Raw genomic sequence first — 24,014 nt, forward strand, 5'->3', positions numbered from 1 at the left:
AGAATAAAGAAAAACAAGATCTATTTCTTTAAAAATTTTAAATTTAAATTTATTATTGTTTTTTGTTCAGTGGTTAGAGGACCACTTGAGGCAATTGTGTTTTCTTCCACAATGGAGGTTTGGGGGACCAGATTCAGATTGTCAGAATTGTAGGCAAAGAGTTTTTTCCATTTATCCTTGTCAGCTCAGGCTTCATCTCTTTATTAAATCTCACTGGCAGAGACAAACACAGACTTATGGTGAAACTACAGAAAACTATATTCCAATTAATAAAAATAGACAGCAATCAGGGTGTTCTGGAGAGCTTTAGTTGTCAACTTGACACATTTGGGTAGAGGGAGACTCAACTGGGGAATTGCCTCCTTTGGGCTGGCCTATGGCCATGTCTGTGAGCCATTTTCTTGATTGTTGATTGATGTGAGGGTCCCTCCCACTGTGGGCAGTGTCACCCCTAGGCAGGATGTCCTGTACTGAGCATAGGCCAAGAGAAGAATCCAGTAAGCAGAATTCCTCCATGGCTTGTGGTTCAGCTCCTGCCTCCAGGTTCTTGCCCTGAGTTCCTACTTTGGGATCCCTCAGTGATAAACTGACCTGGGAGATATAAGCCAAATAAATCCTTTGCTCCTCAAGTTAGTATTAGCCAGAGTGTTTTGTCATAGAACACAGAGGTCGTTAAACTAATATATGATAAAGTAGACTTCAAGACAAACTTAGAGGAGATAAGAACAATTAGTTTAGGCACTGGAGGAATGACACAGTGGCTAATCATGCATAATGTTCCTGCAAAGGACCAGGGTTCAGTTCCCAGTTCCAATGTCAGGAGTCTCACAACCACTCCAGGAAATCCAGTGCCTCAGGCCTCTGTGGGCACCTGCACTCATGAACATGCCCCCACCTCATACATATAATTAGTAATAAGAAAAATCTTTTTTAAAAAATCTTTTCATGTAGATTGTAGAATAATCCATCAAGAGGTTATTATAATTCCAGTCATATCTGCACTGAGGTTTAACTCAGCCAATTTAATAAAGCAAACACTACTGGACACAAAGGTACAGACTGACTTCAAGACAGTTGTAGTATGTAGTGTGTTCAACACCCAACTCTTGCCAATAGACAGGTCATCCACACAAAAAATCAATAAAGAAGCATCAGAGGTAAATGGCATCATAGACCAAAAGAACAGCTTAGCAGACATCTACAGAATATTCTACCTAAATACTGCAGAGTCTTTCAATGTATATTTTTATTGAATTTTGTGCATTTCACTCAATAGATCTTAATCATATTTAGACTCCTTCCCCTATATGCACTGCCCTATAGCCCACCCTACACAGGATTTCATGCATTCCGTAATATATGTTAAGGCCTGTCTAGTCAAGTTTGTATACCTGGATGTCTCTCGGTGTGAGTTAATTCACTGGAACCTGGTCAGCCTATATAACATCACTCCCTTAAAGATTGACTCTCCCTCACCCAGTAGTAGTCAGTTGCCAGTAATTGCTCAGCTAAGGTTGGAGTCTCCTGCCCTTTTCCCCAACTGCATTCTGGTTTTTGTCTGACTGAGTTTGCATGGGTCTTGTCCATACTGTCACTATGGCAGTAAGTTCATATGAGCAAGTTCCCAGGAGCCTGGAGGACTCTGGAGGAGCCTTGTTTCATTATGGTTGTGCACTACCACTGGCTCTACAATCTTTCCAGCTCCTCTTCTGCAATGGTACCTGAGCCCTGGGTGGGTGCGATTTAATATGAGTCCAGCAGAAGGACACATACTCTGCAGCTTATAATTCTCTACATTTGGGGCAGTTGTGGCCTTCCATGGAAATGTGCAAAAAATATGAAACTGCAGTCCTTGACTCTAAATGGGATGCCTCTATCATACTCTCTCTCCCAAAGGCTCAGGGGTCATTTGTAAGTGGGGGGGTAAACACCAGAGATGTTAGAAGAATACAAGGAATGCCCTGCACACAACAGGGTAGTTTACCATATAAACCAAAATTCCTTGTGACAGCATTCACAAAAACTGTGAAAGTCCAGTCTAGACAAAACTCCAGCATGGAGGTGGGAGGTGGCCAAGAAGCCCCATTCCTAGCTGAGAAACAACTGGCAATTGATTACTGCTGAAAAGGGATAGTCGGTTCTTTCAGAGTGTGATGCCAGAGTCCAAACAGAAAAAATAAGAAAGCCTAAGCAATTGATGAAGGTGTGTGTAGGTTTCTTATGATATATAAAGAATTAGACAAAAATAATATACACATAATCTTAAAATGTCTATGGTCATAGATTAGTCAACTAGTTTAAGGAACAAAATATATATCAAGTCAAAGTTTATCTGAGAATATTTGTTTTTTTTACCCAAGCCTTATCTACATAGCACATAATAATTAAAAGTACCAGACTGATGGAACTAACCTTATTGGATGTTTAACAGCCATAGTTTGAGGCCTATACTAATCTGATCAGAGGAACTTAAAGGACAGTTTATGCCCCTTGCCTCCAAGGTCAACTAAGTTCCAAGGGGCTATGAAACATCAATCAAAATGTCCTGTAACTGTGGTGAGCCACCTGTCCTCTTGTTCAGGGAGGACATAGAGACCCTATGAGATGGACTTGAACCAGTGTCCTGTTTATAAAGAGAAGAGTCAACTCAGAGGAAACATCTCATTCATGATTCCAAGTAAGCTGGATATGGTTGAGCAGGACCTTTGACTTAACTTCATGTAGGTGGAACTGCTAAAAGAAAAGACTCAGGAGCTCCTCCCAAGCCCATGTGACCCCTGAGGAACAGATCCTCAAATGACCTTAAGTGTAAGAATAAATTGATTTATTTGGGCCAACTGTATAATCTTAAACACCCAAAAGGAAAGTATAACCAAAGAGTAAAGTCATCAATATATTTCTTTAAGAGTTCAAGGGATTACACTTCCCAGATACAATACTGTAGTGCCCACTTATAGCTAAGGGATATAACCCACTATTGTTCTAAAATGAAGAATAAATTTGTTTTCCCCCCCTATCTAGAAGCCTTTGAGAGGGAACTGATACTGATTCTAATCAGCCCAACAACTAGCAAAATACCTGAAAGCAAATCCTGAATCAATCACTCTTGAGTGATTGTCTTCCAGCCTTGGAAGACAAAAGAAAAACGAGGAGGAACCCAATAGAGGGATGCTTTTGGAAGCTCTCTTCAAGGACTCTGACATGAACATATCAGAATTTTGCCCTGTTCTGACTTTTTTCTGGTTCTCTGTCTAGAACTTGTAATGCTAACTACTCTTGCCTTTACTTCTCCTTCACATCCCTATTCACCAGTGAAGGACTTTCCCTTGTAACTTCCTACAGATAAGAGTTATGTAATTTGGGAGTCTTTTAGATAGACCCACTGAAGAGGTACCCCAGTTGCCTTACCCTGCATCCCTGTTCAGCATGGAAGAAGCCAGAGCAGTCTGTATCCTGATTCCCTATCAGAAATTGGGGTGATCTCTTCAGAGGGTGGTGGATAGGAATGGGAGGTAGGAACTGTCTAGACAGGGTAAAAAGACCCCACAGAAAAGTAGCCACTTTCTTGGCTAAAACTTACAATGTCCTTGGGCCTCTTCGCAACCTACTCGTTCCAAAGGCCAAAAACGTCAAAAACATTTGGGAGTCTTTATCTAATCCTTAAAAGAGTTTGGGGTTACCTCTTCATAAGGGGGAATGTTAGAATAGCCAAAAGCCCCATAAAAAATTAAAGAAGAAGAAAGAATACATGAAGTTGTCAGAAAAAAAGCGATGGGGAGACATGGGAGGAGTTGGAGGGGAGGGAGTGGGCATGGATTTGAAAATGGGAGTGCTTATCTAATCCCCAAAAGATTTTAGGGTTATCTCTTCAGAGGGGTAATGTTAGAGTAGCAAAAATGGAAAGAAAGAAAGAAAGAAAGAAAGAAAGAGAAAGAAAGAAAGAAAGAAAGAGAAAGAAAGAAAGAACATGAAGTTGTCAGAAAACAGTGATAGGGGAAAGGGAAATATGGGAGGTGTTGGAGGGGAGAGAGTGTTATCAAAACACCAAAACACCTTATATGCACGTATGAAATTCTCAACAAAGTTTCTTTTAAAAGTTAAAAAGACTGTGATGCCAGGTATTTTGGCCAGCCTCTTATGAATGGAACCACCCCCAAGAGCATTTGAGGAACACAAATTAGACTTGATAGGCTCTAACATAACAGACAACATAAATTGAAGGGTTGTAGGGTGGTGTGGGTGGGTCTGTGAGAAGATGGAGGGACTGAAACTGATGCACATTCATTGTATGAAATTCTCAGTGAATCAATATAAATATTACTTACAAATCCCAGAAAGCACATTTAAATGTCTTAATGACGCAGCTCAAGATCTTTTAAAAAGAAATTTTATAAAGGGGGCTGGAAAGATGACTCTATAGTTAATAGCACTGGCTACTCTTGCAGAGGATCCACGTGTGGTTCCCAGCTCCTACACGGCAGCTAACAACCATCCTTAACTCCAGCTCCAGGGGTTATTATGCCCTCCTCTGTTCTCTGTAGGCATTACACTTACATATATGCAGCCAAAATACCCATACACATAGAGATTCAAACCCAGGTCTTCTGCAAGAATAGTCAGTGTTCTTACCCACTAAGCCATCTCTCAAGCCCCCAATTCTTAGGGATCTGGATGAAACAAAATGGTCCATGAATTGACAGTTGATGAAGTTAGATATATGCGTATTTGGTTTTAAAATACCCCAAAATTTTAACATTTTAGTAGATTGAATTGTGTTTCCTTAAAGGCAAAATTCTGTAAGCACAGTGAATGTTTTGGTAGAATAAAGTGATCCCTTAATTTTTAGGATTTGAAAAAAAAAAATAAAATAAAAAGAAATTTTAAAAGAATGTGGAAAAAAGAACTCAAGAACAAATCAAACCTAAACTCAAGAAATAATAAAAAAAATAATAAAGCCTTTTATCTTATCCATTGTACAAAAAGAACACATGCAGTCACATAACACATAATAATGCTTGCTCAAAAAAGAACTGCATTTGTATAATAACACGACCTGTTGATACAAAGATCAGCTTTCTCATCATGTTTAATAAGTTAAACATGATTAACTTTATATTCATTAACTTTAAAAAATTGTCATGAGTGTAGGAACAGAGGGAGATATAATGATGTTCTTTAGTTTGACAAAAGAATTTTGTTAACCTCGATGACAGGGATAAAAGGAAGGTCAATGGTGACATTGATCATCAGGGTAACCAACCATTTCTGAAATGTAAAAATACTTACGTTTCTTCATTCAAATAGCAGTTCAAACAACAAGTTTATTTTCAACAGAAAAATAACCAATCAAGGAGGAAACTCAAGTTTGATACTGTAAACATAACCTAATACACATGGCTGGAGTGATCACAGATCTTAGAGAAAATCCCAAGACTGTCACACCTCTAGACTAACGTGATTTCTTACTCTATGCAAAATATGTTTCCTTATATCTACAGACAAATATCCCAGTCACCACTCATCAAAGGAGCTCATTTGTACCGGTCAGGGACTATCACCAAGTACCACAACTGGTCACTCATCAACATTGTCTATGAATTGCCCAGGCCTAAGGGACACATCTACAATGCAACCTCTACACCTAAGGCTCATGGAACATAGGACAGGGATAAAGAAGAGGACACTAATGAATCTCTCAGTTCTCAATAATGAAGCTCATTCAAGCAGTGCAGGACCAAGAACACAAAAGTTGCAAATGGCCAAAGTGTAGAGATCAAGAGTCTGATAAAAAATAGTCCTTGGACAGGACCTCTTTATTAAACTTTACCACCCAAGGCTCAAGAACCATCACAGAAGAGAGGGGTGGAAAGATTGTAAGAGCCAGGGAGGAGGTACATGGCCATGTGGAAACAGAGTTCTACAAGCTCCTGGGAACCTGCTCATATGATTCTATGGCAATGGTGTCAGCATATACAAGTTCCATGCAAACTCAGGCAGACAATAACCCAGCATAGAAGAGGGAAAATGAACAGCAGACCCAAATCTTGTCTGAAGGAATGTTGGCAACTGATTGCTACTAGATGAAGAAGAGCTGATCCTCCTAAATCAAGGGACTCTAGATCGGCTGACTAGCACAGTGGACAGATTTGCACTGGGGCACAGCTGGGGACCCTGACAACATAGTGGGCCTTAACAGTGAAGACAGAGTATATGGGCTCCAGTGGGGGAGGCTATGAGAGGGTGCCAGTAGGGATGGGGATATAAAGATGATCAAGATAGTTTGAGATGTTCTGTATGAAACACTTTGTAAATTCAGTCTTCCCAAAGCAATTTATCCACTTCCATATAAATTGCTTTATCCTATGATTTAACTGTTTGTATCCTAAATTCTGTATTATGTTTCAAATTTTCTTTGTAACCACATTAAAACCATCCCCTAAAATAAAAATGATTTATAAATAGCCATATTTATTTGTATTGAATAATGACATGATATTAATTTTTAACAGGAATTGAAGAAATGGAGCTGAAGATGTGAGAAGTGGATTCAGAGTCAACTTTCTGAGGAAGAGTGAAAAAATACATCAAATGGTTATTTCATGATGTTCTGAAAACTTTGCACCATTGGAATTACAGTGCCACTATTTTGGGCTAGAGAGTAATATTTATAGAAATAATATTCCATTTCCCAGAGATGAGTAGTCATGATAAGATGTAATTTTCTTCATATGGTCAGAGAATGAAAGTATGGAAATGTTTCCGGTGGGGTTCAGAAGCAGGAGACATTGATTATCACAATCAGCCTCCAGCTTGCTTCATTACAGACTCTGAGAATATTTCCCAAGTGCAAGTTCAGAAAATAAGCTTTGTGAAGCACCAAGTTTCTGATGGCAGATTGTGATTATTGTTCTTCTAAGGATGAACTCCCTATGGCTGCCTCAGTAAATTTTCTCCCCAAGGGAGTCAAATTCATTGCAGTAATTATACTCTGCTTGGAGTACTCTCCTTGGAGCTGAGGATGGTTGAATTGTCCCCTGGGTCCTCTGCATGTTTGTCAAATCAGAACTCATTCAATTTATTAGGAATTGTGAACTAAAGTGTATGGTTATATCTATCTTATTTGACACTGAACTGATAATCTACCTACTGCAAAGGACCTTTGAGCTCCTTAGAGACTATACCTGTTTCATCATATTCTGTGCCTTCTAGAAGGAAAGGGAACAGCTTCTCTCTTCTTTGTAATGAAGGTATCTGTGTTCATCAGCAAAGGAGTGGTATCAAAGCAGGAATAGAATATATACTAAAGCATGATTGTTATGCTTGACTGTGGCTGATGGATGTGTGTCTCCAGTGTGGCTGCTGATCTCTAGAATCTACGCCTCAAACAAGAGTGTGATGTGCAGCTCCATTTATAACAGTCTATCTTAAATTAAATTTGTACTCTAATTTTGAAAGGAAAGCCTCAAATCTTCAAGTAAAATTATTTCTTTCAAGCCGATTTCATAGTTAATGTGAAGGAGAACAGTAGAAAAAGACCTCCCTTTGCCTGTCTTAATCCCCACTAGGCCTCGTGGTTTTTGCCAAACTGTACCACAAATCTCTGCTGCCCAAGGTCAGGTGTTAAACAGGTTCTTATTTATTATTTATTTATTGTGTATCTAAACTCTAAACTCCTGTAACAATCTTCTATGCAGACAGTTGCTATGAGTCTTGCCTTGTGATGCAGGCTCTGCCCAGTGACTTCCAGTCACTTCTTTACTTAAACCTGTTCTTCAGTGCACTGTTGCTCTAGGAGAGAATGAAATTTTGAATTACGGCAGATAAACCCTTATCTAATCTGGCTCCTCTTCAATTGTCAAACTTTGAATCTTTCCCAGCCTGATCATGATCTTGAATTTTCTCTTCTCCGTAGTTTCCTTTCCAAAAGTCAAGTAGAATGCTCATATTTATCATCTGTAAATGGTGGAATCCTGTATTCTTGCTTAAGAACACACTTTTACATCATTTTAGACTTGTGTGAAGTAATAGTCTATTAAAACAATGAATATATTAACTTCCTAATTTCATCTGTTCATCATGAACTCGAACTCCTAAAGTTAGAACCTGTCTAATTTAATGATCACTCTGTCAGTCCATGGCTTTCCCAAAAGATGTGCTATTTCCCACTTGGACAAACAACATCATTATTTCAGACCATCACCAGCTTGAGGGATTCAAGTTAAAATGCACACATTGACGAGTTTAGGACTGTTTTTATAAGCTAACAGTAACAATGACTTTTCATTCTTTCACATTTCCATCTGATTTTATCTCTAGGAAAAGAAAAGAAGAACATGAGGAGAGATAATCAGAGCAGTGTGCCTGAGTTCATCCTCCTGGGGCTCCCCATCCTGCTAGGAGCAAGACATGTGCTATGCCCTGTTTTTAGCCTTGTACCTGACCACACTGCTTGGGAACCTGCTCATCATCCTGCTCATCAGGCTGGACTCTCACCTCCACACCCCCATGTTATTCTTCCTCAGCCATTTGGCCCTTTATGACATCTCTTTATCATCTGTTACTGTACCCAAGATGCCCATGAATATTCTGACATGGAGCCAATCCATCTCATATGCTGAGTGTATTTCTCAGGATTTTTTTTTATTGTTTGGTGGTCTTGAAAGTTTCCTTCTGACCTCAATGGACTATGACAGGTATGTGGCCATCTGTCACCCCCTGCACTATGCCACCATCATGAGCCAGTGCCTTTGTTTCCTGCTAGTCATTGTGTCCTGGGTCTTAGCCTTTGTAATTGTCCTGTGCACACCCTCCTTTTACTCCATATCTCATTCCTTAGAGATAGTGCTCTGCCCCACTTCTTCTGTGACCTCTCTGCCTTACTTAAGCTGGCCAGCTAATACACTACCATCAATGAACTGGTTATCCTCACTGAAAGAACAGTGGTCATTACTGTGCCGTTTATGTGTGTTCTCATCTCTTATGGCCACATTGGGGCCACCATCTTGAGAACTCCCTCTGCCAAGGGAATCTGCAAAGCCTTGTCCACATGTGGCTCTCACCTCTCTGTGGTATCCCTGTACTGTGGAACCATTATTGGGCTGTATTTTTTCCCTTCTAATAATACTGATGACAAGATTGGCATTGTGGATGTAATGTATAGTCTGGTCACCCCCCATGCTGAATCCCTTTATTTATAGTCTGAGGAATCGGAATTTGAAAGGAGCTTTGAGAAATATCCTAGTAGGAGAAACTTCTCAACATGATAACATGATACATCTTGTGTTTTTCATGAAGTGACATGATTTCTTTTCAAACCCACATGTATCCTTTCATCTCTGAATTGTTTGGATTTTTTTTTTGGTGAATCATGATATGATACTCTTTTTTGTTTTGTGAACATTTATTTTTGGTTAAGCACATGTACCTCATTTTGGATATTAACTCTACAAGGAAGAAACTTAAGTATGTTATGTTACAGGTTAAAAAATAGTAAATACCATTGCATAGCTATGAAATAGTTACTTGTAGATTGCTTTTTCTGACAATGAATAAACTGATTATATATTTTATGATGATGCCAACAATGTATGATAATTGTCCCAAGAAAGAAATAGAGGGTTCTATTCCATTCATTCATTCATTTACTTATTTACTCATCCATTCAAATAGAAATAAAGGAACTCTTATGTCTCAGTCATCTTTCCAGGAGAAAAATCATGAATAAAATGAGGCTGATTCCAAATTTTGGGAACAAGATTCTGATGAAAAAGAATGACAATTTTATTCAGTTTTGAGTCAAAGTAACTATGTGAAGGAAAAAAAACCCTGTTGTATTAGTTTATGTTTATAAATCTCAGCAATCAGAAACAAGTCCCAGGAGATAGGTAATTTTAAAATGTGAAGAAAGTTAGAAAGAATGCTCAGAAATGCAGTGAGCCTCCTGCCCATTTTCCCAGTTCTATGCTGGTTTTTATCTGTTTTGAGTTTGCATGGGTCTTACGCATGTTGTCACCATTGCTGTAAGTTCATATGATCAAGTTCCCGGGAGCCTATACAACTCTGTTTCCTTACGGCCATGTACCAACCCTGGCTCTTACAATTTTTCTGCACCTTCTTCTACAGTGGTCCCTGAGCCATAGGTGGGTGAGGTTTAGTAGGAGTCCTATTCAGGGATACACACTCTATAGTCTCTTATTCTCTACACTTTGGCCAGTTATGACCTTTGTACATCACCCCCCTGTTGCGTGAGGAATCTTCACTGGTGAGAACTGAGAGAAGCATTAGTATTTTCTCTACCCCTTGTTCCACTCTGTTCCACAAGGCTTCAATATAGAGGTTCCGTTGTAGGTGTGTCACTTACGGCTGGGCATCTCTCAGACACTTATTCTTTATGTGTGACCAGTTGTGGAACTCTGTACTAATGTCCGTCGGTTGCAAAAGAAGCTTCTTTTATGAGTAGTGATTGGCATACTTGCTAGTAAACCATATTTAGCATATAGTAAAAAATACATTTATCTAAGGATGTGATAGATGTACGGTTTTCTCTAGGATCTATGATCACTCCAGCCATTTGTATTTAGCTATGTTTAGAGTGCCACCCACGAGTTCCCTTCCACTGAGAGGGCTTTAAGTCCAATTAGATAGTTGTTGATTACCCCCAAGAATAATGTGTCACTACTGCACTGATATAGTGTGCTGTTCCAGTCATTGTTGTGATTATTGGACTTTAAAGCTGGAGTTGGACCATTGATTGATTTGTTTCCCTTAGCAGCTTGCATAGTGTCCTCCAAAACTATGAGAGCTTGCCTTTGGGGAGGAGGCTTCCAGGTTTCAAGTCCTATGTCCTATTATATCCTTGAGCAAAAAGGTCTTACCTTCTAATTCTGGGAGACAATCAAAGGCTGTGACAACAGGTGGTGTCATTTGGGAGTCTCATGGACCAATCCTGACCAACAACTCAAAGGGATGTTTCTGCTGTCTGGCACTGTATTTCTTGTTAGACAGCTCCAGCTGTACACATGCACTCATGAACACATATTATATGTCTATTTTTCAGTAGGCTTTTGAACAAATACACTTCCCATGGTTTTTCATATCACTAAAGCTCTCTCTCTCTCTCTCTCTCTCTCTCTCTCTCTCTCTCTCTCTCTCCCAGGGTTCCCATCTAACCTGTCCTCATTCCTCCCCAGTAAATTGCTCCTACTTTTCACATTTTCCCTTGAAATACCTGTCTCCTCTTATTCTACCTCTCTTGATCTCCTTTTACCCCCATGATTCCTTCTATGCTCTTCCCTTCTCCCTTCTTTGTTAAATATGCCCCATTTTCCCCCTTGTCCCCCTGATAACATCCGTTTCCTACTATATCCCTCTCTCAGACTTTCTCTTTACCTCCATTTCCATTTTTCTGACTCCTGTGGTTACATCAGGATATACACTCACATATAAGGATTCAGAGCCTAGATCCATAAATGAGACAGAACATATGTCGCTTGTTCTTCTGAGTCTGTTGCTACACTTAGTAGAACAGTTTCTAGTTCTATCCATTTACCTGAAAATTTCATGATGTCTTTTTATACTACTGAGTAGAGCACCTTTGTGTAAACGTATCACATTCTCACTATTAATTCATCCGTTGAGGAACATTTAGTTGTTTGGGAGGCCCCAACTTTAGCTGAAGAACCATTGGTAGCTAACTACTGCTGGATGTGGGATAGTTGATCTTTAAAGGAGTGACGCTAGATAGGGTGAACAGGCTCTAGTGCATAAACTCACACCAAGAGACATCCAGGTACACAAACTTGACTCAATAAAACTTTTCATATATGACAGAATGCCTGAAATCCTGTGAGTGGGCTATGGGGGAGTGCAGACAGGGATGAGGGGTCTAGATATAAGTAAGATATATTGTATGAAATTCACAGAAATTCAATAAGAACATACATTGAAAAAAAAAAAGAAAAGCAGTGAGGAGACTCAGATGACAAATAGTCACTGTGCACAGCCTCAGCATCAAGAAGACAATGGAAGGGCTTCTGCAAACGGAAGGTCAAAGCAATTATGCCACCCAGCCATGCTGCTGGCTTCCTTAATGCTAGCCTAGTCATTGTCCTCATAGAGCCTCAAAATAAACATGAAATTGCTAAATTTTCTTCCTTTTGGTGATTGCAAACACAGTATTATTTTTCTTTTTTTGACTTTTTGTAATTTTCATACAACATAGTTCGATGGTGTTTAGATCCCTTCTCCTATTCACATGTCCCCCAATGCCCAGTTTAATGTACTTTCATATATAAAAAACAAGATCTATAGAGTCTGATTTATGTCCTCAAATGTCATTCAATGTAGGTCCATCCACTGGAACTACCTAGAGTCCCATCCCTGTAAGACACTGTCTTTCCCCTCCCAGCAGCCATCAACTGCCAAAAGTTCCTTAGGTTGGGTTCAGATTTCTCACACACTTTCACATGTCTCTGCTGGGATTTTTTTTCTGATTTGAGATTTCCTGTGTATGCTGTCAACAATGCTGTGTGTTCATATGAGTAAACGACTAGCTGTCTGGAACACTGTTTCCTTGCGGTCGTCCACCATCTCTGGCTCTTTCAATATTTCTACCTCATCTTTCACAATGATCCCTGAGCCTTGGGAGGCAGAGGCTTGGAGATAGGTGTCCTATTCAGGGATAAGCAGTCTGCAGCCTCTTGTTCTCTCACATTGGCTGATTGTGGGTCTCTGTGTTAATCACCATCTGCTGCATCAGGTAATTTCTCTGGTAAGAGGTGACAGAGGCATTCATCCTATGTGTAGAGGTTCCATTGAAAATGTGTCACCTCACAAACACTTATTCTCTGCATTTGACCAATTCTGGAACTCTGAAATCGTCTCCATCTGTTGCAAAAAGAAGCTTCTTTGATGAGGAGTGAAAGGTACACTTTCATCCCAGATGTAGCTTTTGCCTGTCTTTAATTTCTTTGCTGATCTTAAGATTCTCAGAGTTTTAACAAACACACCTGCACAACAGTTTTTTTTATAGTTTTCCTTTTCTAATGGAATCTTTTTTTCTAGAAATATGCAATATCTTTACAACTGTTATTCTCCTTTGGAGAGTTCCTAGCTTTTGTAGCAAAGCTCTTTTTCTTTCTTCAATATAAGGAAAAATTTTCTTTGGATAGGTTAATGACTTTACTTTTGTGTTTAATTTGTCATAAACTTTGTTCTTATTGTTGTTAGTAAACTTAATTAAAAAGTTTAACTCAGACACCTCCATCAATCAGCTAGCTATCCTCATGGTAGGAACAGTGGTCATTACTCTGACATTCACATGTACTCTAATCTCTCATGACCACATTGCTAGGACTGAATCAATGAAATAAGACAGTTAATCCTGTTACATTTTGCATTTATTTTCTAATATTTTCTTTGTTAGATTTATCTATATATTTTTATATTCCCTGGTGAGACACCAATATATTCATCATCTCTGTTTTGGGGACTTTCTTTGCGTATTTTGTATTATGAACAATGGTGCTACAAACATTCTTGTACATATAGCCAGTGTAAAACTGAAAAGCTATAGATGGTGAAATGATGGATGGTTTTGAGGGTCTGATATGGGAGAAGGAGCAGAGTGAACGCATAGAGCTAAGAGAGAAACATTTTCTGCATGACGTGACTCTGGATATATGTCCTGATGAACTTGTAAAAATTAAAAAAAAAAAGAAAAAAGAAAACAAAGAAACTACATCTGTACAACCCAAAGAGGCAACTCTGATATAAACTATGGATTTGATATTAAACTATCAATATTTATTTTTACAACAAATGTACTATACCATGCAAGATGTTGATAGGAGAGACTGAGGTCAGGTAGGATGGATGTTCCTATTTACCTTGTAAACTAACGTTGGTGTTGGCAGATTTAAATGTTTTGTAAAGTGGAGTTTAATATAGGAGTCTTGTCCAAGGATCCACACTCTGCAGATTCTTATTCCCTATGTTTTGTCCATTTGTGGTCTTTTGTGTTCATTGCCCTATGTTGCATGAGGGAGCTTTGCTGATGGGAGTTCAGAGATGCATTAGTATTCTCTCTACCCCTTATTCCTCTGTGGTTCGTGAGCCATAGGGGTAGAGGTTCCATTATGGATGTGTCATTTAGGGTTAGGCATTTCACAGATACTTATTCTCTGTGTGTGACAAGTTGTGAAACTCTGTAATAATGTCTGTCTGTTGCAAAAGAAGCTTCTTTGATGAGTGGTGACCGGCATACTTGTCTGTAAATATAGGGATCCATATTTAGTATATAGTAAGAAATTACATTTGTTTAGGGATGTGACAGCCTTAGGGCTTTATTTAAGAGCTATGACCTCTCCAACCGTGTGTTTTTGGCTATCAGCATGCACAAGACCTCTGAAAACTGAGACAAAAATCAGCATCCAGCGTAGAACTGGGGAAATGGGCAGCAGGCCCCAATATTAACTGAAGAACTATTGGCAGCTGATTACTGGTGGGTGAGGGAGAGATGATCTTCTTTAGGGGAGTGACTTTAGGTAGGTTGACTAGAGCCCAGTGGATAAACTTGCACTGAGGGACGTCTGAGTACACTAACTTGACTCGATAGGCCTTAACCTAAATGACAAAATGTATGAAATCCAGTTGGGAGGACAAATATAGGAGGGAGTGGATAGAGGAGGGGATATAAAAATGATTAAGATGTTTTGTATGAAATGCACAAAAATACAATAAAACATTTTGAAGAAAAAAATAAAAGTAAAACGAATGGCAAATCTCATTGCATTTTTGCTTTTGATGTTGCCAGTCACTAATGAAGCAAAGCATTTTATCTTGTCTTTGCTGGCTATTTGTGGCTGAGCTGGCTGGTTGTCTACCTAGATTTTGTGATCCATGACAGTGTTACAGGGAAGCAGCTACTCCATTTTTTACTAACGTAGCTGAGTCTAGTTCACACGTTGTTCCAAATGGAAGAGACTGTGTATTATTTGGTGGCCAGAATGTGAATGAAGCATAAGGGTCTCCTCTCTCCTTACTTTTACATGGGCTCCAGAGGATAGTTCCCCTTTCTTTGTTGAGTCATCTTGCCAGCCCTAGCTCAGTTTGGTATCCTTTTATTTTTTTCCTTCTTCAGATTTATCTTATTGTGTATATGTGTGTGTCTATACATGTGTATGTGCAGTTGCCTATAGAGGCCAGAAGAGGGCATTGGATCCACTGACATTACAGGTGATTCAGAATTGCCCAATGTGTGTGCTAAGAATCAAACTGGGCTCTTCTGTAAGAGCACTATGTACTCTTGACCACAGAATTATTGCTCAAGCTCCTCAATGTAGTATTATAAATCTTAGCCAAAGCAATAATGGAAGAGAAAGAGTTACAGGGCATCAAAATAGGGAAGGAGGTTAAATGATCTCTTTGTGTAGATAACATGATTTTATATGTAGAAGAACCTGAGATTACTTAAAATTGTGGGAATTGGTAATAAAATTTAGTAAAGTTTCAGGACACAGAAATCACCAAATAAAAATCTATAGCTATTTTGGAGAACCCTGATTCCCTGATTATTACACTCACTCACAGCTAAATTACTGAGAAAATAATCAAGATTATCATCCTATTTCCAATAACTACAAAAATATAACATACTTAAGAATGAATTTTACCATGGGATGATCTTTACAATAAAAATTTTAAAATGCTGATGTAAAACCGGAGAGGATGTAAAAAGTTAGAAAGACTATCGATAGGTAAAAAAGTTGCTGTTTGATTAATAGGATTGATCAGGAGGAAGGCACCATGACACAGATAAAACTCCATCAAAATAGGGTTTCTTAGCAAAGGAATACATGGGACAGATTCCCTTCCGGGCAGGGAAAATGTCTGCCCAGGTCTTGAGCTGGGGTCTTTTAAAAAGGGAGGCTTCTGCCTCCTGCAGAAGGTGGGAAGTTGTATTTTTTTAAAAGTTGGGGTGGGGGAAGTGGGATAGCAGAACTGTTAAAACCTGTCCTCTTTAGAGATCAAAGGGGAAGCCTGCTGTGTTGGCCAAACAGTGGAGAAAATTCTTCTTCTCTTGATTCAAAGACCAAGGTGCTTATCAGCGCTGTTCCCTTTTCTCAGGAGCATGAGAAGTCCTTGGGATCCTGTTGGTGAGGGGGGAGAGCTATCTGAACCTTAAGAATTACATGGTCATTTGTTGGAAAATTAATACTTTTTAATTTTTCATATTAGCCCAAATTGTTCACTGATTCAATGTAATCCCCCATCAAAATTTCAATAATAGTCTTCACAGAATTAGAAAACACAATCCTACAGTTCACACGGAAGCACAAAAGCTGTTGAATAAACAAATCCTGAGCAGAAAGAGCAAGGCTGGAGGCATCACAATATCTGATTCAAATTATGCTGGAGAGCTGTAGTAGTAAAACCAGCATGAAACAGGCACAAAATAGACACATAGACCCATAGAGTTAGGTAAGACAACAGGAAAAATGAGTCAGTTACAGACACTGGATAAAAGAAAGCTCTCTTACAAATGGGGCTGGGAAAATTGCATAGCCACATGTGTTTTGAAGGAAACTAGATCCTTATCTTCTACTCTATACAAAAAATTAATTCAAAATGAATAAAAGTCCTTAATAAAAGACCTAAAACTTTGAAGGTACTGGAGGAAAACAAAGGAAACACTTAAGATCTAGGAAGGACTTTCAGCAAAAGACTCCAATAGCCCAGGAAATAATAGTACGAACTGAGAAATGAGATTACATGAAACAGAATATCTGTATGGTAAAGGAAATGACAGCCTGAGAAACAGATGCAGAACAGGAGAAAAAGTTTTGCCAACTAGCCATCTGAAAAAGGGTTAATACTCAAAATATATAAAAGCTAAAAGCCTAAAAAGAACACCAAAGTAATCTGGACAAATGAATTTAACAAAAATTATTAAAAGAAGTACAAACGACCTGCAAGTATATGAAAAAATGGTCAACATCCTTAGCTATCAAGGAAATAGAGGGGAAAACTGCATTAAGATTTAATCTTATCCCAGTCAGAATGGCTGTCACCTAGAACAAATGACAAATGTTGGTGGAGATGTAGGAAAAAAGGACTCCATGTGCACTGCTGTTAGGATTGTAAAGTAGTGTAGGCACTATTGAAACCAGGATGAAAGTTCACTGAATAATCAAAACTAGACTTCATGTATGTTCTGTGTCTATACTCAAAGGAATAAGTCAGCCAAGTATAGGATTACCTGCATACCCATGTTTACCATGGAACTATGCACAATAGCAAATATGGAATTGACCCACGCATCCCTGAATAGTTGAGTGGATGGAGAAAATGTAGCATATATACAACACAATGGAGTTTTTCTCAGCTATAAAGAGGAGTGAAATTGTCATTTGAATGAAAACAAGTGGAATTGTAGATATTTGCTTCTTGTTTGTCTCCAGTTAAATATGTACTGAATGGTGCACAGAAACTCACATTTTCAGCCATAATTCAGAATGTCATATTTCTCTACTCCAAGTGACTAAGACTTCCACTCACACAGGATTGTCACAATGAGAAACCTCAATTTAATATTTCTAATGTCTTGACAGAAGCTGAATTTTAAAATTAAGTTAAAATTTACGTGTACGTGTGTGTGTGTGTGCACACTTGTGTGAGAGTATGCACATGTGCATGTGGGTGCCAGCAGAGGGCAGAAGAGAGTGATGGATCCCCTGGAGCTGGAGTTTCAGGCAGTTGTGAGCTGTCTGACATGGATGCTGAGAATTGAACTCAGATCCTCTGAGAGAATAGTACAAGTTCTTAACTGTTAAGCCATCTCTCCAGACTTAAGCTGAATCTCATTGAAGATTTGCCTTCCTGTGATTATTGTTGAATTTGACCATCTTTTTAAGTGGTGATCAGTCCATTTAAAGTTCCTTCCTTTGAAATCAGTTAATATTATTTCTTAGGTTTTCTTTTTAATGTATATTTTTATTGTTTTTGTGTTTCATACAATAAAACTTAATGATATTTAGAGCCCTTCCCTCATTTGCTCCCCTCATAGCCCCCCACAGGGTTTTATGCATTCTAAAACATATGTTAAGGCTTATCTGGTCAAGCTTTTGTATTTAGATGTCCTTCAATGCAAGTTCATTCACTGGAGTCTAGTCGACTAATCTAGAATCACTCCCTTGAAGAAGATCAACTCTCACTCACCCCAAATTAATTGGTTTCCAATAGTTCCTGGGCTAAGGTTGGGGCCTGCTGTCCATTTCCCCAATTCTATGCTGGATTTTTGTCTGATTGAGTCAGCATGGATCTTGTGCATGCTGTCACCATTGTTGCAAGTTCATATGAGCAAGTTCCCAGAGACCTGAAAACCTCTGTTTCCTTATGTTCGTGCACCAATCCTGACTCTTACAATCTTTCCACCCCCTCTTCCGCAATGGTCCCTGAGCCATGAGGGATATGCACTCTGAAATCTCTTATTCTCTACACCTTGGTCAGTTGTGACCTTTTGTATGCATTTCACTCTGTTACATGAGGAGGCTTTGGTTGTGAGGGTTGAGAGATACATTTTTTAAAATAATTTTTCTTATTTTTATTTTATGTGTATGTGTGTATTTCCTGCATGTAGGTAAATGCACCCATGTCATGCAATGCACATGGAGGACAGAAGAGGCTGTCGGATTCCCTGGAACTGGAGTTATGGACAGTTGTTAGCTGCCATGTGGGTGCTGGGACTCAAACCTTGGTCTTCTGCAAGAGCACTCAGTGTTCTTAACTGCTAAGCCATCTCTCCTGCCTGAGAGATACATTTTTAATATTTCAACTTGGTTCACATGCAAAGTGAGTATAATCCATTAGCAAACAATAAGCTATCGTGAACAGGGCCAAGGATAGAATAACCTGGGTTAGAAGAGGATATAGAAGATGTAGGTGTCTGGACTCTCTGGAAACAACAATGTTAACTGTTAGTCTATGAGATACTTTTTCTCATAGTATTGAATAAAGAGAGAAATCATTCAGATTCATAAACTTCTTAAAATATGGGCTGGGTATGATGGCACACACCTTTAATCCCAGCACTCAGGAGGCAGAGGCAGGCAGATCTCTGTGTTTGAGACCAGCCTGGTCTACATAGTGAGTTCCAGGTGCTGGAGCTACAGAAAGACCCTGTTTCAGTAAGACCAAAAATAAAATTTTCATGAATAGCGAAAAAGAGGGAGTGTAATAATAGTCTTGTTTATGAAAGAAATTTAGTTGTGTTTAGTTTCTGAAACACTAGGTAGGTAAAATGAAGCATTGTGTACAGGATAAAAGATAACCATAATGACCTGGAGACTATTCTTCAGGTCTAAATGCTTTTAACACGGTTTCTTTATCCATATATTAGTTCAAAGTATAGATTGGTTTTTAGTATAAAAAGAACCAATTAATACTTACAAATATTCATAGATCTTAAACATGAGTATGTGTTATTAATTTTCTATCAAGCTTTGAAGAAATGAATTTGGAGATGTATGAAGTAGACGTAATCCACTTTCTAAGAGCTGAGTAGAAAAATACATTAAATGGCTGCTTTATAGTATTGTGAGAAATACTGTACAATGAAATGCCAACTGGATCTCTTTTGGGTAAGAGAATGATATTTATACAAACAACATTCCATTCCCCAGGACCCAGGGATCATGATGAGATATAATTTCCTTTACTCTTATCAGATAATCAAGGAAAGATGTTTACAGTGTTTTTGAAGTGACGTGGGGCTCAGAAGCAAGGGACTTTGCCTATCAGAGGGCCTCCAGCTTGCTTCATTATGAACTCTTAACCACATTCTCCTCAGTATAAATTTAAAAGGCAACAAGTTTTGTGAGTCAATAAATTTCTAATGACTGCCTTGTACTTATTATTATTATTCTAAGTCTAAAATCTCTTACACCTGACTTAATAATTGGTTTTCTTCCCCAAGGGAGCCAAAGGAAATATAATAATTATATCCTGTTTGTTTCCAATTTGGAGCTGATGATGGTGGAATTGCTCCCTGGGTCTTCTTTATGTTTCGTTACATTAAAACCACCCACAGTTTGAGGAACTGCAAATGAAAGCGTATCGGCATAATGATAAGATCTGGTTTGAGTCTAAGTTTATAATTTGGTCATAATGAAACTCTGAGCATCTGTTTCACTGTGTTTGGTGCCTTTTAGTGAGAAATGGAAGAATCATTCCATGCCTTGTGTCTGAAGGTAACTATGCTCTTGATATAAAGGGTCCTATCAGAGCAGGCACAGTGTTTACACTAAAGTATGATGCTTGTGTTTGGATGTGCATATGCCAGTGTGTGTAGAGTGTGCTATTGATTTCTCAAGCCTACCATTCTTCAAACCAGAATATGATAGCTAGTTCTACCTAGTTTATCTTGAATTGAGTGCTCATCTAAATTTTGAAATGATAGAATTAAATCAAAACTCTGTACAAAATAATCTCTCTCAAAGTGATCGTATATCTAAATTTTCAGACAATAGCAGAAAAAAGTATCTTTGTTTTTAACCTTCATTAGATATTTCTATATTTTTGGCCAAATTTATCCCCAGTCTCTGTGATTTTACTAAACTCTGTTGCCACAGTCCAGGCATAAAACAGGTATTTTGTACCTAAACTCCTGCAATAATCTGACCTTCAGATTCCTGTGCTCGCCCTTCCCTTGGCTACGTCCAATCTCTAGCTATTAAATGGCAAAATATTTAAAATATTTTATTGCTTCTTAAACTATTTATTCCTGGTACTGTTGCTCCAGAACAGAATAGAACATTTTAGTATGCCAGTAAAGGCCTATATGCTCAGGATCATAAATAATTATACAAACTTCTATAACTTGCCCAGGTCTTGAATATTTTCTGATCCTTGTGTTTCCGAGTCCTGATCAGAGGCTTAACTGTAGTGCCCAAATATTCAATTTTTATATGACAGAGTCTTATATTTCAGACTATTGACTTTTTGTGCATTTCATACAATACATCTTAATCATATGGAGATATCCTCCCCAATCTGTACCACCCAACTCACCCATCATATTTCATGAATTCTGTCATATATGTTTAGGCCTATCGGGTCAAACTTTTGACCCCCAGATGTCTCTTGGTGTGAGTTCATCCACTGGTGCCTGGTCAGCCTATCTAGCATCACTCTCTTAAAGAAGATAGACTCTCCCTCACCCAGCAGTGATCAGCTGCCAATAGTACCTGAGCTAAGGTTGGGGCTTCTTGCCCATTTCCCCAGTTCTATGCTGGGGTTTTTTTCTGGTTTGAGTTTGCATGGGTCCTGTGCATGCTTTCACCGTTGCTGTATGTTCATATGAGCAAGTTCCCAGAAGCCTGGAAAATTCTGCTTCTTTGTGGTCATTCACCACCCCTGACTTTTATAATTTGTCTGCCCCCTCTTTTGCAATGGTCTGGGTGGGTGAGGTTTAATATAGGAGTCCTATCCAGGGACACACACTCTGAAGTCTCTTATTCTCTACATGTTGACTAGTTGTGGTTTTTTTATGTGCATGGCACTCTGTTGCCTAAGGAAGTTTTGCTGGCGAGTTGAGGGATGCATTCGTATTCTCTCTGCCTCTTGTTCTTCTATGTTCTATGCACCTTAGGTGTAGAGGTTCCACTGTAGTGTGTCACTTAGGGCTGGGCATCACACAGGCGCTTATTCTCTGTGTTTAACCAGTTGTGGAACTCTGTAATAGTCTATACTTGTTGCAAAAAGAAAGCTTCTTTAATGAATGGTGAGAAGTAAATGTGTCTAGACTCCTTTTAAAGAACACTTAAGAAGAAGCTTCCATATCATGTTAGCCTTGTATGAAATGAATTTATCAGAATCATGAGCAGACATTCCCATTCCCTGGATCTCTAGTCTCTACTCATTATGCACTCCTGAAATCCAAAAGTTGACCTGATGATCACTCCATTGGTTCATGGTTTATCCAAAAGATGTTGTCTTGTTTGGTTTCTAGGTGGACAAGTGCCATTCCCTATCCAGATAATCACTAATCCATTAGATCATCACAAAATGTGAGATATTGAAGTGAAATGTACACTAGTTAGTTTAAAATGATGTTTTATAATACAAGAATCATAATTAGTTCTCTTTCATATTTCTTTCTGGGTTTTTTTCGTCTCCAGAAAAATAAAGAAGAACATGAGGAAGGGGAACCAGAGCAGTGTGTCTGAGTTCATCCTCATGGGGCTTCCCATCCAGCCAGAGCAGCAGGGCATCTTCTTCACCCTGTTCCTGATCATGTACCTGACCACGGTGCTGGGGAACCTGCTCATCATCCTGCTCATCAGGGTGGACTCTCGCCTCCACACCCCCATGTACTTCTTCCTCAGGCACTTGGCCTTCACAGACATCTCTTTCTCATCAGTCACAGCTCCAAAGATGCTCATGAACATGCTGACACAGAGCCACTCCATCTCATACACTGGGTGTGTTTCCCAGGTATATTTTTTCTTATTCTTTGGGGGTATTGACAGCTTCCTTCTGACCTCAATGGCCTATGACAGGTATGTGGCCATCTGCCACCCCCTGCACTATACCACCATCTTGAGCCAGAACCTCTGTGTCCTGCTAGTGATTGTGTCCTGGGTCTTGTCTACTGCCAGTGCTCTTGTGCACACCCTTCTCCTAGCTCATCTTTCTCACTTTAGAGACAACACTATCCCCCACTTCTTCTGTGATCTCTCTGCATTACTTAAGCTTTCTAGCTCAGATACCACCATCAATGAGCTTGTGATCTTTCCTGTAGGAACAGTGGTCATTACTGTGCCATTCATCTGTATTCTGGTCTCATATGGCCGCATTGGGGCCACCATCCTGAAAACTCCCTCCATTAAAGGAATCTGCAAAGCATTGTCCACATGTGGCTCTCACCTCTCTGTGGTTTCTCTGTACTATGGAGCCATCATGGGGCTATACTTTGTCCCCTCCTCCAATGACACTAATGACAAAGATGTTATTGTCACTGTGATGTACACTCTGTTCATACCCATGTTGAATCCCTTTATCTACAGTCTGAGGAATCGAGATATGAAAGGGGCTCTGAGAAATATCCTCAGTAGAAGTTTCTCAGTCTTATGATTCCCATGTGGATGTGATTCCTTCTTGATCCCCATGGGCGTCCTTCTTCTCAGAGTGTCTGGTTTGTTCAGTGCAATTTTTAAAAAAATTGTTTTTGTTGAATCTTTGTGTATTTTATACAGAATATGTCAAACAATCTTAATTATCCTTATATACCCTTCCCCACCAACATGCTCTTACAGCCACCCCCACTGGAGCCCTTATACTCTGTCATCTTTATTAAGGCCAAATATACATTTTTAATTTTTTAAAAATTATTTTTATTTTATGTATTTGAGCCTATTGCCTACATGTATGTAAGTGCAGGCATGTCATGTGTTGCCCACAGAGATCAGAATAGGGAGTTCAATCCCCTGGAACTGGAGTTATTGATAGTTGTTATCCACCGTGTGGGTGCTGGGAACTGGCCCTGGGTCCTCTGCAAGAACAGTCAGTGCTCTTAACCACCAAGCCATCCCTCCAGCCTCTTTAGTGTATTTTTATATTACCCTCTATTTCCATTTGTACATAGTTCTGACCTCCATTTAATTACCTTGTTGATAATCTTCAGACAGTTTATTGCAAGCTTAACTGCACGACAGACTTCTATATACGTTTCCCTGCACTATGAGACCTTCTTCTACAGTTTAAAATTCTTTTCAATTTATTTTTTATTGAATTTCAGCATAGAAACAGTTTACATTTTAATGTCACAAGTTTTACTCTTTTCCTTATAGTTTGTAGCTTTTGTAGCAAAGCCCCCCCCCCTTTCTCAACAGGAGCAAATTTTTCTTTGGATAAGCCATTGGTCTTATTTTTGTGTTTAATTTAGTAATATTTTAATTGATTGTTGTTTGTAAGCCTAATTAAAAACGATAGCTCAAGCACCAACACAAATGAGCTGG

At 39.0% G+C, this 24,014-nt stretch overlaps 1 protein-coding gene across 1 annotated transcript; it reads left to right on the forward strand.

Moving 5' to 3' along the window:
* Positions 1 to 8,333: 8,333 nt before the first annotated feature.
* LOC103728069 (olfactory receptor 50-like) lies at positions 8,334 to 23,130 on the forward strand. Its single transcript, XM_029559208.1, is given in 5 exon segments — positions 8,334 to 8,395; positions 8,397 to 8,787; positions 10,820 to 10,827; positions 14,951 to 14,965; positions 22,176 to 23,130. Coding segments are annotated over 5 exon segments (1,431 nt in total).
* The last annotated feature ends 884 nt before the right edge of the window (positions 23,131 to 24,014 follow it).

Source organism: Nannospalax galili, unplaced genomic scaffold (assembly GCF_000622305.1).
Source record: "Nannospalax galili isolate Female #2095 unplaced genomic scaffold, S.galili_v1.0 scaffold290, whole genome shotgun sequence".
NCBI lineage: Eukaryota > Metazoa > Chordata > Mammalia > Rodentia > Spalacidae > Nannospalax > Nannospalax galili.